The 15,033-nt window shown below is 37.2% G+C and overlaps 1 protein-coding gene across 1 annotated transcript in view; it reads left to right on the top strand.

Annotated features, from left to right (window-relative positions):
• IDUA (alpha-L-iduronidase) overlaps positions 1 to 15,033 on the top strand; it is a 700,883-nt gene that overhangs the window by 537,442 nt on the left and 148,408 nt on the right. Inside the window, exon 13 of the mRNA XM_044061120.1 lies at positions 8,816 to 8,916. Coding sequence (XP_043917055.1) covers positions 8,816 to 8,916 — 101 coding nt within the window. The remainder of the gene's footprint in view (positions 1 to 8,815; positions 8,917 to 15,033) is intronic.

Here is a 15,033-nt window from a genome sequence, read left to right as displayed (position 1 = left end):
TAGATATGGCATTCAGTAATTTAGAGGAAAAAAATAAGTCAAATGTGCTCAGAGCTGATTAAAATAAACAAAGCACTTAAGGAGTATATCAACTCAAATAAAAGGCTGGAACAATAGAAGAATCTGTAAACAGGTATTCAGATGAGCTGATAAAACTGCAAAAATCAGTGGTAGAAATGAAGAACAGGCTGGCTGAGTATGAGATTGCTCAAGAAGTGATATTTAAAATAAATGGTAAAATTAGAGGACAGAGCACATGGAAAATCTGAGATTTTCTGTTGTACCAAATAAACTAGAAAAAACAGACTGTATTCATTTTATGAAAGCACAAATAAGCAACTGAACTGGTATTCCTCAGCAGAAACTGTTAATTGCAAGGGCACACAATGTGTATGTTCCAAATCTGGCCATGAGAAAGCAGCCAATACCTGCACTGTTAAAGATGCAAAGCTACCAGAAGAAATAGTTGATCTGACAAAACTGTGGCAAAAGAACAAAGTATTAAAAGGTGGAGACAGTAGAGAATTTGTGGAAAATGGTTATTCACTGTACACTAGGCAGAAGAGAAGAGAAGCAAATTTATTCCAGTAATCAGGAAATGTCTAGAGGCAGTTGTGAGATTCAAGCTGCTGTACCTAGCTGTCCAGAATATTTTTCTCATGGAGGATCAATGCCATTTTTGATGCAAAACAGGTTAAGGAGGAAATACAAAAGGTTGTCTAACAAAAAGAGAGCCATCAAGCAGAAGAGGACTCTGCTTCTCATTCTTCTGATAATAAAGCACACAGAGAGACTTTTCTAGTGAAATTGTTCCAAAGAAAACCATTGAGACAGAAAGAAATAAAGGAATTGACTAGAAAAATCTGTAATACATTTGAACTGAACTGGAGTCTGGAGTTGGGAAAAGGAGGTAAACAGTAGGAAGACCAGCAACCCAGAAATTAGTGAATAAACATAAGACAACATTTGTGAAATACAGCTCTATAAAAAGTGGATAGCCTGGACTTTTTTGACTTTGTTAAAGTTGTGGAGATCTGGAAGGCATTTGCCTTACTTACAGGGGTGAGTAAAAGGAATGAGTAAGTTAAATGCAAGTAAAATAATTTCTGCTCTAAACAGTATTTCTATGAAACTTTTTATGATGTAAATTACAAGTTTTAAAGTAAAGCATTTTAGTGTTTTATGTGGAAAAGACAACAAACAGATGCATTTTCTTTCTTTCTTTCTTTCTTATTTTTAAGTATTAAGAAATTTAGGCATCATAATGTAAAAATAGAAAAAAAAAAGTCTGTAATCTTGGGTTGTTGAGTTGGGGTGGAGTGAAAAAGGACACAGATCACAATAGATGTAGAGCTGTTATGTTTTCTCTTACTTTTGCATAGGTGAATGACTGGATTAAGACCCTTGGCTTAATGTAATAGCAAGTTTTAAATGGAAACAAATAAATAAGAGAACACTGAATATAATGAAATGTTTTCCTTTAGCAATAAAGGTTTCAGCTTATCTTTAGAAGCCTGCAGCTGAGGACTACATTTTCCCTTCTATGTTTCCATTGAGACAAGCTGGTTATGAGCAATAAAAAGCCAAAGCACTGTTTCTTCAAGGCTAACATTTCTGAAAGCATGCAAGTTGTTTTTCACATATGAGCAGGGAGTAAAGATAAAAAAGAACATTCTCCAATTAATGTAAGTAGAAGCACAGACAATAACATGCATCTTAGCATGGATAATGGCAGACTTAGGCTAGCTAAGGCCTGTGTTAGCAGGTGTCTGTTTGGGACAATTGTTCCTGTTAGGAGGATTAAACTTCCTTATTTGAAGATGTCCATAGATTTGTGTATTTGTGTTAAAGTTAACAGGTTCTGGGGGTGTTCTGTGGATGTCTTTTTTTGAGAGTTTTCTTTAAAACAAAAAGTCTTATAAAATATGACGTAGCTTCCAGTGTTGATGATAAAAACAACTGTATAAAAAGATTAGCCTGCGAAACATGAGTGGAAGATTGTATCATAGAAGCTTGAAATAGACATTTAAAAAGTTTTCATGTATAATAGGTGGGAATAATAACTTTTTTTATCATAATGACACTTTCCATATTATCTTGGAATGTATAACAAATTAGCAGGAACATCTTCAGGAATGGATGGTATTCCAGTGAAGGTTTGGAAGTTAGGAGTGAAGGAAGTAATAAAAATCTTAAAGTTTGTGTTCAACATTATTTTAAAAGGAGGGGAAGTACCAAAATCTTGGAAAAACTGTGGTAGCTGTAATACCTAAAGATGACAAACACCCATCAGACCCAGCTTGATATAGATGCATTTCAATTTTAAATCATGATTATAAAGTGTTTATGTCTATAATGGCTAAAATAATGACAAAGGTGGTGCCAAACTTGATAGATATGGATCATTGTGGTTTTGTGAAGGGGAGCCAAACATTTGACAGCATTAATAGAACTATGGTCCAGAGAGAAGCAGAATGTAAGAAAATACTGCTGCTATTGGTAGGTCTTGATGCAGAGAAAACATTCAGTAGAGTAAGCTGGGATTTTATAAGTAGGGCTATGGAAACATTTGCATTATTTGATACAATAATAAAACATATAAGGAAGATATATGAGGGTTCAGAGGCAAAAATCAAAGTTGTGGGGGTGTCTGTGATCAGTTGTATCTGAGCAGAGGAACCAGGCAGAGGTGTCCTCATGCCCCTTCCCCCTTGTTATTTGCATTATATTTAGAACCATTGGCAAAGAAAATAACAGACTCAGAAATTCATGGATATAATTGGTACAGTATTTAAGAAAAACTGGCTTTACTTGCAGATGATATTATTTTGTACCTGATAAAACCAGAAAAGGACATATTGGTGTTGTGGAACATTCTGAGACAGTTACAAGTTTTTTCGGGATATAAAATTAGTGAAGATAAAACAAAGGCTATAGCTGTAAACTGTGTACCCACACATGAATTGGTTCAAAAATGCCCATATTTATGTGACATAATAAAATGAAGTATGTAGGAGTATGGGTTAAAAAGGATATTGATATGGCAGGTAAGGATATATGGGAAGAGACTAAACAAAAGGTAATACAAAAATTGAGAAACTGGAAGCCTATGGCAATGGATAGCAGGATACAAAGAATAAAAAAGTTTTTAGTCTCTTTACTTTTATACTCCGGTCAAGCATATTTCCATTGACCAGATGAGAAGTCTGACGTCTCTCCTCTGGGCCAGTAATCAAGGAGCCTCAGTCCTCACAACTGACACTGGTGAAGAATGTTCACTAGGAACAAAGATAGATGCACAGAGTCTTTCCAGATGCAACTCTCTGCACCAAACACAATTTCCCTTAACAGCACACAGGGAACATGCTCCATCATGGGGCTTGGTTTCCCTTTCTCTCTCCAGGCCCCAAATAAGACTCCACACTAACCACAGCTGTAAAGTTTAGTCCTCAGCTGAGTGCTCCAAGCCAAGTCCTCCACCACCCTCTCTGTGAAAGTAGTGCTCTGTTTTCCTGCCCCAAGTAGCTGACATACACACCACATGAGATTTGATTTTCACACACACACACACACACACACACACACACACACACACACACACACACACACACACACGAACACACACACACAGCCTGGGAAAGACTGGAACAGATTTACCAGCTCTGCCTACTCTGCCCAGACTTTAAGGTAGATACTGCCACTAGAACACTCCAAAACTAGCTACTCTAAGGCTCTAACAAGGGTACCCAGTTATACTGAGTAAATGTAATACTAATACAAATGGTAGATACAGCAAGCCTTTCAGGAGCGGCCAAAGTGTCACTAAATAAATATAAGTACTCTGAATGGTTAAAATATTGTCTAAAAGACCAGCCACAATGAAATGTTTAAATATATTTAATAATAAATAATAAAAGAACATGAAAATACCAAATATCTATTTACAATAAATGCCAGAGTTTCAATCACAGGAAATATTAAAAATAACATAGATGGATAGATTCACACAAATACAGAAATACAGTAATTAACTAATCTCACTATATTTTCCTGACTGATCTAAAGAATTACTAATCCCTGGTTACTTGCTAAATCAAGGCAAGATGAAGTGGGTGAGTGAACCTTCTTTGTCACATTTGAAAAACAGACTGCTCTAAGACTTTAGTCTCATGTAGTATTAAAACATCATTTCTCTCCAACCAATCCATAATAACCCAAATTTAAAAATTAATAACACAATGATAAATCTCAATAAATACCCTTTATTAAAAACACGAGAATTTGAGATATATACCCTTATCACAACTACACTATCCCAGAGCTGAGATCCAAATTTAACTTACCAAAATCATACACAATCATCTTGAGACAAATTAAAGAGCTATGTTCCAAACACCTTCAAAACAATAAATTAAATAAAGTAGATATAAACATTTGTGAAACCTTATGGAATACAGTGCTGTCTAGGAGGAAAATGATATCCAACACATACATCAGAGATTAAATTCCAAGACAACATACTCATTTCTAACTATTGGTTAAAAAGTAACTCATCAATAACTGAACAAAAATTAAACCAGCCTTTGACCTTAACACTTAAAACACTACCAATGAAAAAGTTAACATACACACAACTCATGATCAACAATAATGCTTATCATACTCCCTCAGTACAACACAAATTTAACTCCTCCAACTCACCACGTTGTCCATATTGTAAATCACAGGAAGCAGATCTAATCCATATGTTTTGGGGCTGCAAATGCATATTTAAACTATGGAACTCATTAAAAATCCAATTACAAAAACAAGGCTATGAAAAAGCAACACTTACATGGGAATTCACACTCCTTCACATTCCTTCTCCAGAAGTATCCAAAAGCCAAGCTATCATTCATATCACATTATTCCTACTAATAAAACTATACATAGAATCCAAATGGGGGGACAGACTGAACATCAAGTGGGCTGAATTCAAAAAGATGGCAATCAAACACCTGCTACCTCATAAATGGGTAATTGATGCAAAAAAGAATATTATTAAGAAACTAAAAATATGGGAACAGGTCTTTAACATACTGCTAGCTTAATCCACCTGAATTAATATAAGGACACAGGGATTTATTCTCAAAGATTCATCTCTAACACACATTTGGATATGTAATGACAATAACTCGCCACAGTATTGTAAGCTCACCAAATTGATGTGGTAACAAAATATATGGCACTTTTGTACAGTTGTAAATAATTTAGTTTCATGTTTATGTATAGGTACTGCTCACCTATAATACTTTACCCAGTATACTCTTACTTTCTGTTTTGTCTTGTACTTTGAAAAAAATCAAAATAAATAATTTTGAAAAAAAAAAACATTATTTCAGTGCTGGATTACAGAATGACATCACATACATCTGGTCATCTGACTGTGGTTCCCACACTATCCCTTTTACTAGAAACTGAACCAGAATCTAGCACATATATGCCATAATACACCCATATAGACATTTGCTAAGATGTGTTATAGCATCTGGAAGTTATAAAAGCATTTCAAAAACGTCCACATTTCCACCATAGCAATTAGTTCATAGATTCATAGATTAGTACTAAGCTAACCGCCCTTGTGGGCCATTTTAAGCCTAGCCAGTTACCCCATGTGAGAATCAAACCCTGCATATTGTGTCTGTAAGGTAAGCAGCATAACCTTTATGCCGTTCACCCCTAAGGACAATACAGTAGGATTCCTAGTCTTGGTTTTCACAGGCATTTTGTCTCTGGCTGCAATCAGAACTGCAAAATACAATATTTATGGCCTAAACCAGGTAATTTAATTTGACTCTTTTTCAAAGTTAGCAGGAGTGGGATTAACCTCTTCTCTTCCAGTATCCTCTGTTACAATATATTAATTTCAACAGTTACAATACAGTCTGACATACAGGTATATTTCTGTTCTGTCCAGCAGGAACCACTATTGGTACTTTTTTTTAACACAAGCCACTTTACAAATACATTTTCAACACAAGTACTTGTACAAATCAGTTTGATATACAAATGACATATAATCATTTACAAAACTACAGCTAGTTATGCTTGCATATGTTACACATCCACTGCCCTACTTCTTCTGGCATAGCTGGCAATACCTCACATCATCACAAGAAGTTATGGATAGTAATTGATAAAGAGTTGAAGGATTTTATCTGGGAGGGGAAGAGGACAAGAGTCAAGTGGGATAAATTAGTACTTTCAATAGAACAAGGAGGTTTAGGACTACTTGGTTTGAAGAATATTTTAGAGGTATAGGTAAGGCTCTTATACATGAATTTTTAGTTGAGTCTAGACCAGAAGCTGCTGCTAAAAAAGGGATAATTAGTAGGTCTTGTAAAATATTGCATGGTAACTATAGGAATCAATTGGAGGAAGTCGTAGAAGATTGGGAAGAGAGATTAGATAAGCAATCCACAAAGAAACAATGGGAGGGCATACGAATGTCTCCCAAATGTGCAACAAAGTCTAGAAGATTTAGGATTTTTGCCTGAAAGTGTTTGCATATGTACTTTTATACCCCAAGCAAATTCCAAAGATTTTTTCGTCAGATAGATGTCAAATATTAGAGGTGTAATGGGGAAGAAAGACATACCTGGGAGCACATGTTTTTAGAGTGTAATAAATTGGCAGATTTAAAAAAATTCCTTACAGAGTACTCTGTCAGGGCTACTGGTGAGCAAATGAGTGTAACTGGGAAGAACAACGATGACAACAGGGCTAGGTACCCGGCTATGTGAACCTTGGCTGTAGATGACTGTCACTGTTGAAGTGACACCCCAACCCCATGTGCAAAAATGAGAAAAAGGGCCTGTGGGTGGATGGATGGATGCATATAGGATCTGAATTGCCTAGACATGGTAAGGCCTTGTTAAGTTTAATTTTGGTGGTTGGCAAAAAAAAAAGCAATTACTAGAAAATGGAAATCAAAATCTAAACCAACCATAGTTGAAGTAGTGAATATTGTAATAAAGATAAAAGGATGTGGGATCTTTAGAAAATGGCAAGAGTAAATTACTTAAATCTAAATTGTGGGAACAATACATGCATAAAATGTTTCGGTGGAGGAATGAGGTTTAAGAAGAGTCAGGAATTGAAAAATGTATGTAATGTTGGATTGATTATATAGTATAGAACAATATATGTGATGTATAATGTTTGTAAATGTGAAGTTGTTAATATAGTTTGATTATTTTTATATAAATGTAAGTGTGCTTATGTCACAAACAATAATTCAATAAAGGTGTTAAAAAAAAACATAATTGCTGTGATCTCACCTTACAGCTTTTCTACCCTTTGTTGAACAATTCAGTAAAACGCCAGTGGTTTCTGATCTATATTTGCCCTTTAAGAGACCCCACCTGCTACTACTGTACCACTCTGGAAATGTACAGACGTAACCTAGCAGCCAGTAGCTAGTGATAAGTTTGAGCAGCCTCATTTATCAGAAATATGGGGCAGTGATGTGCAGCATCCTTTCTCCCTTGGTTACCTATTGGAATATATACCACAGAGACGTACCTCCGTAGTGATGGTATACAGCCCTCATTCTGTACTGTATTAAAACCTACCCTATCCAAATCTCTCAACAGGTGCCTGACCAATGTTACATAAAAACCTGCAGCATACCCATCTGTTCCTCCAGCTTTCTTCTTCATCGTCCTTATACATTTAACATCTTGCTGCTGTTTTCTCTTTCTCTAACTGCATTCAGCATCCTCCCCAAAGAACCAACCACTCAAACAGCCCCCTTATTGTTACCCCCATCCCCAGTACTCATGTGCCTATAGTATTACCATACACTGTCTCATAAAATCAGCAAAATGGCCCAAATCCATATAGGTTCCTCATGCTATTCCCTCAGCATGTACAAAAGACTGAAGTTTCAAATTTCCTCTACTGCTTTTCAGTTGAAAGCCATGAGTTTCACCACAACATTACCGAGTAGCTACCAACATGTACTTCATCTCTCATTTTGGCTCTTGAACTTTTGGACTCCACTACTTTGACTGCTCCTGCTTCCAAATGTCCTTTTATAACAAGCAATTGTACTAATGTAGAGAATTATTTTAAGATCATACAAAAGTAAATAGTGCATGGTAAGGCATCAGATTGGAAACTTAACAGATCTGTGGTGAAGGATACCACTATTGTGATTTGTATGTACGATGTGTTGTAAGATAAATGTATCCAAAGCTAATTCACACTGCAGAAATTGGGGTGTAAGCGTAAAATCCATGTACAAAAATAATGGGCTGTCTCCACACATTTTGTAGCAATTTAGACTGCGGTGGTGGTGCTGTGGTAGTATTGTCGCCTCACAGTAAGACGCTGTCTGGTTCGATTCTCAGCTAGCGTCTTCTGTGTGGAGACATGCGTGAATGGGCGTACCTTCGCTGAAGGTTGTGCGTCAGTGCTGGCAACTCGGCACGTAAAAATCTACTGCCAATCATTAGCGGACCGGAGTTCCGCTGTGGCGACCCCTAACCGGGAAAAGCTGAAAGACACAACAACAAGTGGGGGAGCACCAAACAGGAAGTGCTGGCCATAAATGTATTATAAAGTCAGTCACTGATTGTTGCCATGATGTGCTGTTATCTTACAGTATTGCAGGTTGTTAATATGCTCCTCTGAGCTGCTGCCAAAGCAAGTTACATATGTATACTTTTATTCATCCCTTACTGCATTAGTTGTATACAGGATGATTCCTGGTTTGCATTACACGTTGCTTCAGATATAGTTATATCTTATTTTGGTTCTTCATATTTCATAGATGCCTGAAGACCTTTGAAGTGGAGTTCTCAGAAAATGGCAAAACGTATGCAAGGATTAATGAAAAGGATACAATATTTACATTATTTGTATTTACACCAGGTAAGAGTTAAGCATCATGATTTAAGTGATAAACATGTAAAGAGTGCCAGTAATATAGAGATCAAATTTTCAGAAGACAGCACATTGTTAGTTTACTGCGGTATTTTTCTGTTGACAATTTTCTTGTTATATCTTTTTGTATAATATGTTCTTTCAGACTGGCTGAGCATTTGAACCTTTGCAGGAATTGTGTTATATTTGTTCCTCTTTGGCCTGAGAGCTGATTGTGTCAGGTTCCTATCATGTCATCCAACTTTTACAAGTTCGAACCACATATGGTCGAGACCATATGTTCGAATTTGTAAAAGTCTGAGCGTGCGATTGGAAATCTCCATAGGCGGAGGTTTCCATTCACTTCAATGTGGTGCCATCTCGGAGTTGGTATATTTAAGTAGCGGGGGGGGGGTAGGAGGTACAGGGGGGGCTTGCCCTCCTGCTTACAACAGTTTATTTTGTTGCCCGTTGTGTTTTTTTTTTTAATTTGCCGAAGTTATGTAACGTCGAACATATTGGTTCAACCATTAGGTGTTCGAAGTTACGTAACTTCGACTATGTGATATAGACCCGAGTGTGTCACCACCATCATCCAGGCAGCCATAAAGGCTTTTCTTTTTATGGCTTAATCTCCCAACTGGTGGCTGGTGTGTACATTTGCATGCTTGCCCATCTAAGCACAGGTCTTCTGTGCCATTTCTCCAGGCACCTGCATGCTTCTGACACATATGTGATGAATGCTGTTAGCTGAACTTGCATCCATGGTCCACGCTGTATAGGCTGTACATAAATTCCAGAGCAGGTGTCAGCACTGCAGTGGAACAGACAGCCTTTTCCCAATAAATGGGTGTCAGCACCAGTCAGTTACTTCCACCCTTAGCTGCAGGCTCCTGTAGCACCCAAGTCACTTATCAGACCTCTGGATCACAGTTTGGGCTTTTTTTATCTGTACCACAAAGCTGACTTTTTTCATTTACTTTTTATTTCACTTTGGTTCAGTAACATCATCATAATATCCTAGTGTGTCTGCAAACTAAGCCTTTGTTTGTCATGTTTTTTGATTAAGGATGCCTGGAGTCGAGTCATCAGTGTGGGGTCTGTATGACAGTCATCAAGACATTCTGGCATAGATTTGGCCTTTACATAATGTATCACGCAAGTTCCACTTTTATGAACTTCCCTTTTTCAGTGTAGGCAGACTGGTATGTTATTGATACCTTGATGGTATACATTATATAACTTTCTCTTGGTTTCTTTAAAACAGATCTGTTCACTTTTCTTTGAGATAAAACCTAATTTTAGGATTTTACTTTGAGGGGCATTCTACACTGGGTAAACATGTGGGTATGTCCTTTTATGCTGCTTTGAATGCCTCTTAAAATTGGTTTTATATTTATTTGTTTGGGGGTAATGCTTTCTGGGCCCATGCTGACATCCCTGTACTTGGGCTTAGGCGGCACACACACCATCAGTGATCCGAAATTCTTTCTAGACACAATGACACATACATTTCTCTACCTAATGTTTGGTATTGGCAAGTTCCCACATTTGGTGCTTAAAATGCATAGACTACTGTTGTTTTTCGACAGCTGAATATGAAATGGAGTCATAATAAACATTGCCTGTTGTACTGGTAGCCACATCAAGATGGTGCTGGACCGAATACATGTATGATCAAAAACTGAATTTCATGCATTTAGGACAGCAATCAGTTACTGAGGAAGGCACCCACAGGAAGACCTTTCCCTTAACCCATGGTAAAGTGAGTCTGGAGTTAAATAATAATAATAGCAGGGATACAGATGCATGACAAGGAGCTTCATCCCCATAAAAAGTTAATTAAGTGATTAGAATCAGACTTAAAGACAGTTGCTTGTACTTAAAAGTTAGTTCAGTTTGGATTTTGGTAAATAGGTAAGGATCCACAGCATGAGGATAACAGATGTTGCTCTTGCAAACACTTTAACACAGTAAGGCAGCACCAGTGCCAGTAAGCTAGTTATGTAGAGGGTTTTTTTTTTTGGAGGTCTCATCTAGAAACTCCAGAGAGATCTGAAAACATTGTTTAGGTTTTTAGGGCTGGATTCTAACTCTGGACTTTTGAGTTTACCATTACTGTTTCTCTCTGAGGCATTATCCTCGAGTGGCAATTCAACCTCTTAATCAACACCCTTGGTCAAGGAAGAAGAGAAACTAGATAAGTGGTCCCCAGCACCCGCTCATTTAAGTAAAACCCTCTCATCTATGAATATATCATGCCCACACATGGCCAGTTGTGCCTTAGTTTATGAATAAGTAGTGAGACTTTGGATACTGCGCACTAGACACTTGTCTGAATGATGTTCTGGGACAGGAACACTTCTTCCAATCATTAATAAGCTATTTATTGTTTCAGGTAGTAAACCTTCCTCAAGGCCCTCCATGCCTACATTCAGATCCTCACTTTTTTTGTGCATCAACTGCATTTTCAGCCGATGTTTAGCATATGACAGCAAATGGTCTTGAGAGGGCAGAGAAGCACCCTTCAGCAGGTAGCTGAGGTCTGAGGGGGTCCACAACAGGGTCAGATGGGTATGCCATGCACCCCATGCTATTAATCACACAATGCACTGATATGAACTTCATCTTGTGGTGTACTCCTGTTTTTTTGAAGATAGCAGGAATACATGAAAGCTGTCATAGACCTTCTTAGTGAAAAAAGACTTTAGAGAAGCTGGCCTGTTTTTTGAGGCAATGGAGTTGACATCTACAGAAAAAAATAAATATGTACCAATTCCAGCATGAACTTTCATGTGGTTCACTGTAGTTGTGGTGTTGTAGTTGCAGTAGGTGCATATAACAGTATAAAGAGACTATTACTCACATTGATAAGCTCCAGATATAACGCTAAGGAATGAAGCCTCTTACGCAGTCTTCAGTACAAAAGCCTGATGTATGGTTGTGTGAGGCACCAAGGTAAAATAAACAGTGTTTGTGGCAGACATTATGAGGTGTCTGTCTCCCACATTGGCATTTACCCTTCTTGGATGACATGAAACTGCAGAAGCAACCAAAAGACAAGAAAAAAGAAACTCCAATGGGGCACTTATCTGCAATGGCTCGGAAACCAGCATTGGGACATAGGCATTCAGACCAGTGATTGAGAGATGGCATTTGTACTGGTGGCAAAGAAGTTCTGAGGGTAGTACATCTGGACATCACCTGTATGCTCTTCAGTATGCAAGTTTATGTGATATGTGTGATGTACGTCGTACCTTAAAGCAACCCAAGGCTTTTGTGTACTGGCCGGACGTTGGACTAACCTATGCAGGGAATACCATATGTAAAGAATACTGCAACAGTGAAGGAAAGGACATCTACTATTATGGTAAGGTTTTTCAAAACTGTACTTTAGCATAAAGTACAGAAAGATACGGCAGCAAAATTTTCTGGTAAAGGATGGGAGTGGTTCTAAATGAGAAGTGTTTTGGAGATCTTTTGTACTGGATTTGAGATAATATTGAAGCACATTAATAATGTGACTAGAAGGAAGTCTAATTTTGTATGGTGTCCAGAGAAACAAACTTTATTTGAGGAAATGAAAAGAGTAGTTTGGCTGAATGGCAGAGTAAGACCAGTGGATCCTTATCAACCTTTTATTTTCAAAGTCAATGACAATATTATGTCATGTGGACTGTGATGTAGCCTTCAAACTAAAATGACTGTCTACATTTTAGCCAGTCCGTATATTTTTGGATTTCAGATATGATACAGTAAATTTGAACAACATGTTCTGGCAGTGTATACAGCATTTCAGCATACAGAAGGCATAACGAAACAAGTATTTGTGAAATTCAACTATTGTATGCTGGGGTGGTTAGGCAACAGTGAGTTGTGGTCAACACTGATTGCACAGGCTTCTACAGAGAGAAATAGCAGTGGTATCTGCAAGAACATGCCAATATCATTCCTGGAGAGTCACTGGTACAGCACAAGTTAGCTAGACTGGTTAGAGCAATGAACAATAACATTTATGATATGCCTGATCCACAAACTGAAGACTCATCAGTTTTATTAGCATGATCACTTTTGAACAGCTGATAACTGATAAAGAAGGAAAAAGTCTGGTTTACAGATTGGTCTGCAAACATTGGGACTCTTGTCAGAAATAGATTGGAAATGTATTTTGGCTAGATAGTCTTCTGTGATGTGAGAGAAGTTGTAATACCAAAGCATAACTTTGAGCTATTGTGCTAGTAATCAGCTTACATCTGGTGAAAAGGCATTAATCTATATCGATAGTTGGGTGATATTAAAGGCTTGATGAAATAGCAACTGTACTGGCATCAGAATGAATTGAAAACTCATTGAAGACTCCAGATGAGGCATTGGAGGACTAGTAGCAGAGTTGGAATAAAGCATAAAGTTGTACAGTTGTTGCTGGAAATGTGGATGCACATTCCAAATCTACCACCACGTCTAAGCCGAGATTTAACCAGCAAATTGAATACAAGACAGCAGTATGAATAATGGAAAGGGACAAAAATGATAAAGAACATTTTTAAGTATTTAGATTTGAGAAGCCACTGTAGAGTGAGAAAAGGAACCTGTAATGATGTACACATAGTAACGGACATTATCACAAAGTGTAATTTATATCAAGAAATCAATGACAAACTGGGCTAGACTAAACAGAAATTATATTTCACAGGAACATGCGCATTTAATTGAAAGCTTTGACACATATGCAGTCACTATTTTCGATCATACACTAGGAGCAAGTAAGACAAACTTGCAGGGTAATGAAGTACAAATGAGATGCTGACGCTTCCCCACCTACCTGTTATAGAGAGAGAGGAATTTAGGCAATGGTTAGTGGAAATTATTCGAGAGTTATTAGGTACGATAGAAATTTCTCCAGAACTTATAGCTAGTAAGTGGGATAAAACAAAATTGGAATTTAAAAATAATATAGAAATGAAAAAAAAAAGATATGGTTAAGAAGTAATGAGAATTATTGAGAGGGGCTGACAAAGGTTGAAGTACTGCAGAATGAATAAGAGGCATTTCACAGAACAAGAAGAGGCATGACAGCAGAGTGCTAAACAGAAAATAAGGGAGTATGTGGGTAACATGCATGAGTTTGGAATGATTGTTATTGAGCAACTGTTTTTGGTAATAACTCCAGAGCATAAAAACTTTTAGCACAATGACTTATGCAGCAGAAAGTAGAAAGAGTTGTTGCTAAACTTAAGGAGCCTGTAACAAGAAAAATAACCAGAGATCCTCTAGAGTTATTAGAGATATTTTGAAAATTTTATGAACATTTGTATAAAGCAGAGGAGTGTGGAAATCAAGAAAAAGCACAAATGGAAATATTTATGAAAGAATTAGGTATGCTCAAGTTAGAGGTAGATGAGGCTCAACAATTAACAGTTAAAATAGGAGAGATGAAATAAAAATGGTGATATATAATCAATCTTCAGGAAAGTCTCAAAGAAGAGGTTATATTCCTGATGAAGTTTGGAAGCTTGGAGTTAGAAAGTGATAAAGATCAGGAAGGTTTTGTTTAACAGTATTTTAGAAGGAGGGGGAAGCACTGACATCCTGGAAGAAACCTTTGGTGGCTGTAATACTTAAAGATGGTAAACACCCAACAAACCCGGCTTCATGTAGGCCCATTTCAATTTTAAATCAGGACTGTAAAGTGTTTCCTGTGGCTCACTGTAGTTGTGGTGTTTGTAATAGTGAAAAGAATGGCAAAGGTGTTGCCAAAATTAATCGAAATGGATGTGTGGTTTTAGGGAGGGGAGAGAAACACTTGACATTAGTAGAACAATAAGGATCCAAAGGGAAGCAGAATGTAAGAAAATACTTCTGTTGGTGGATTTTAATGCAAAAAAACTTTCAACAGAATAAACTGGGATTTTGTGAGTAGGGCAATGGAACTATTTGCATTCCCTGATACAATAATAAGGTAAATTAGGAGGATATTTCAGGGATCTGAGGCAAAAACTAAAGTGGGAGGGTTCCTCTCTGGTAAGTTTTGTCTGTACAAAAGAACCAGGCATGGCTGCCCTCTTTCTCCTTTGTTATTTGCATTATATTTAGAGCCATTGGCAAAGAAAATAAGAGACTCAGAAA

Source organism: Protopterus annectens, chromosome 2.part0 (assembly GCF_019279795.1).
Source record: "Protopterus annectens isolate FY-2018-M chromosome 2.part0, PAN1.0, whole genome shotgun sequence".
Taxonomy (NCBI): Eukaryota; Metazoa; Chordata; order Ceratodontiformes; family Protopteridae; genus Protopterus; species Protopterus annectens.
The sequence above is the reverse complement of the archived record's forward strand: the minus strand, read 5'-3'. Positions and strand labels throughout refer to the sequence as shown.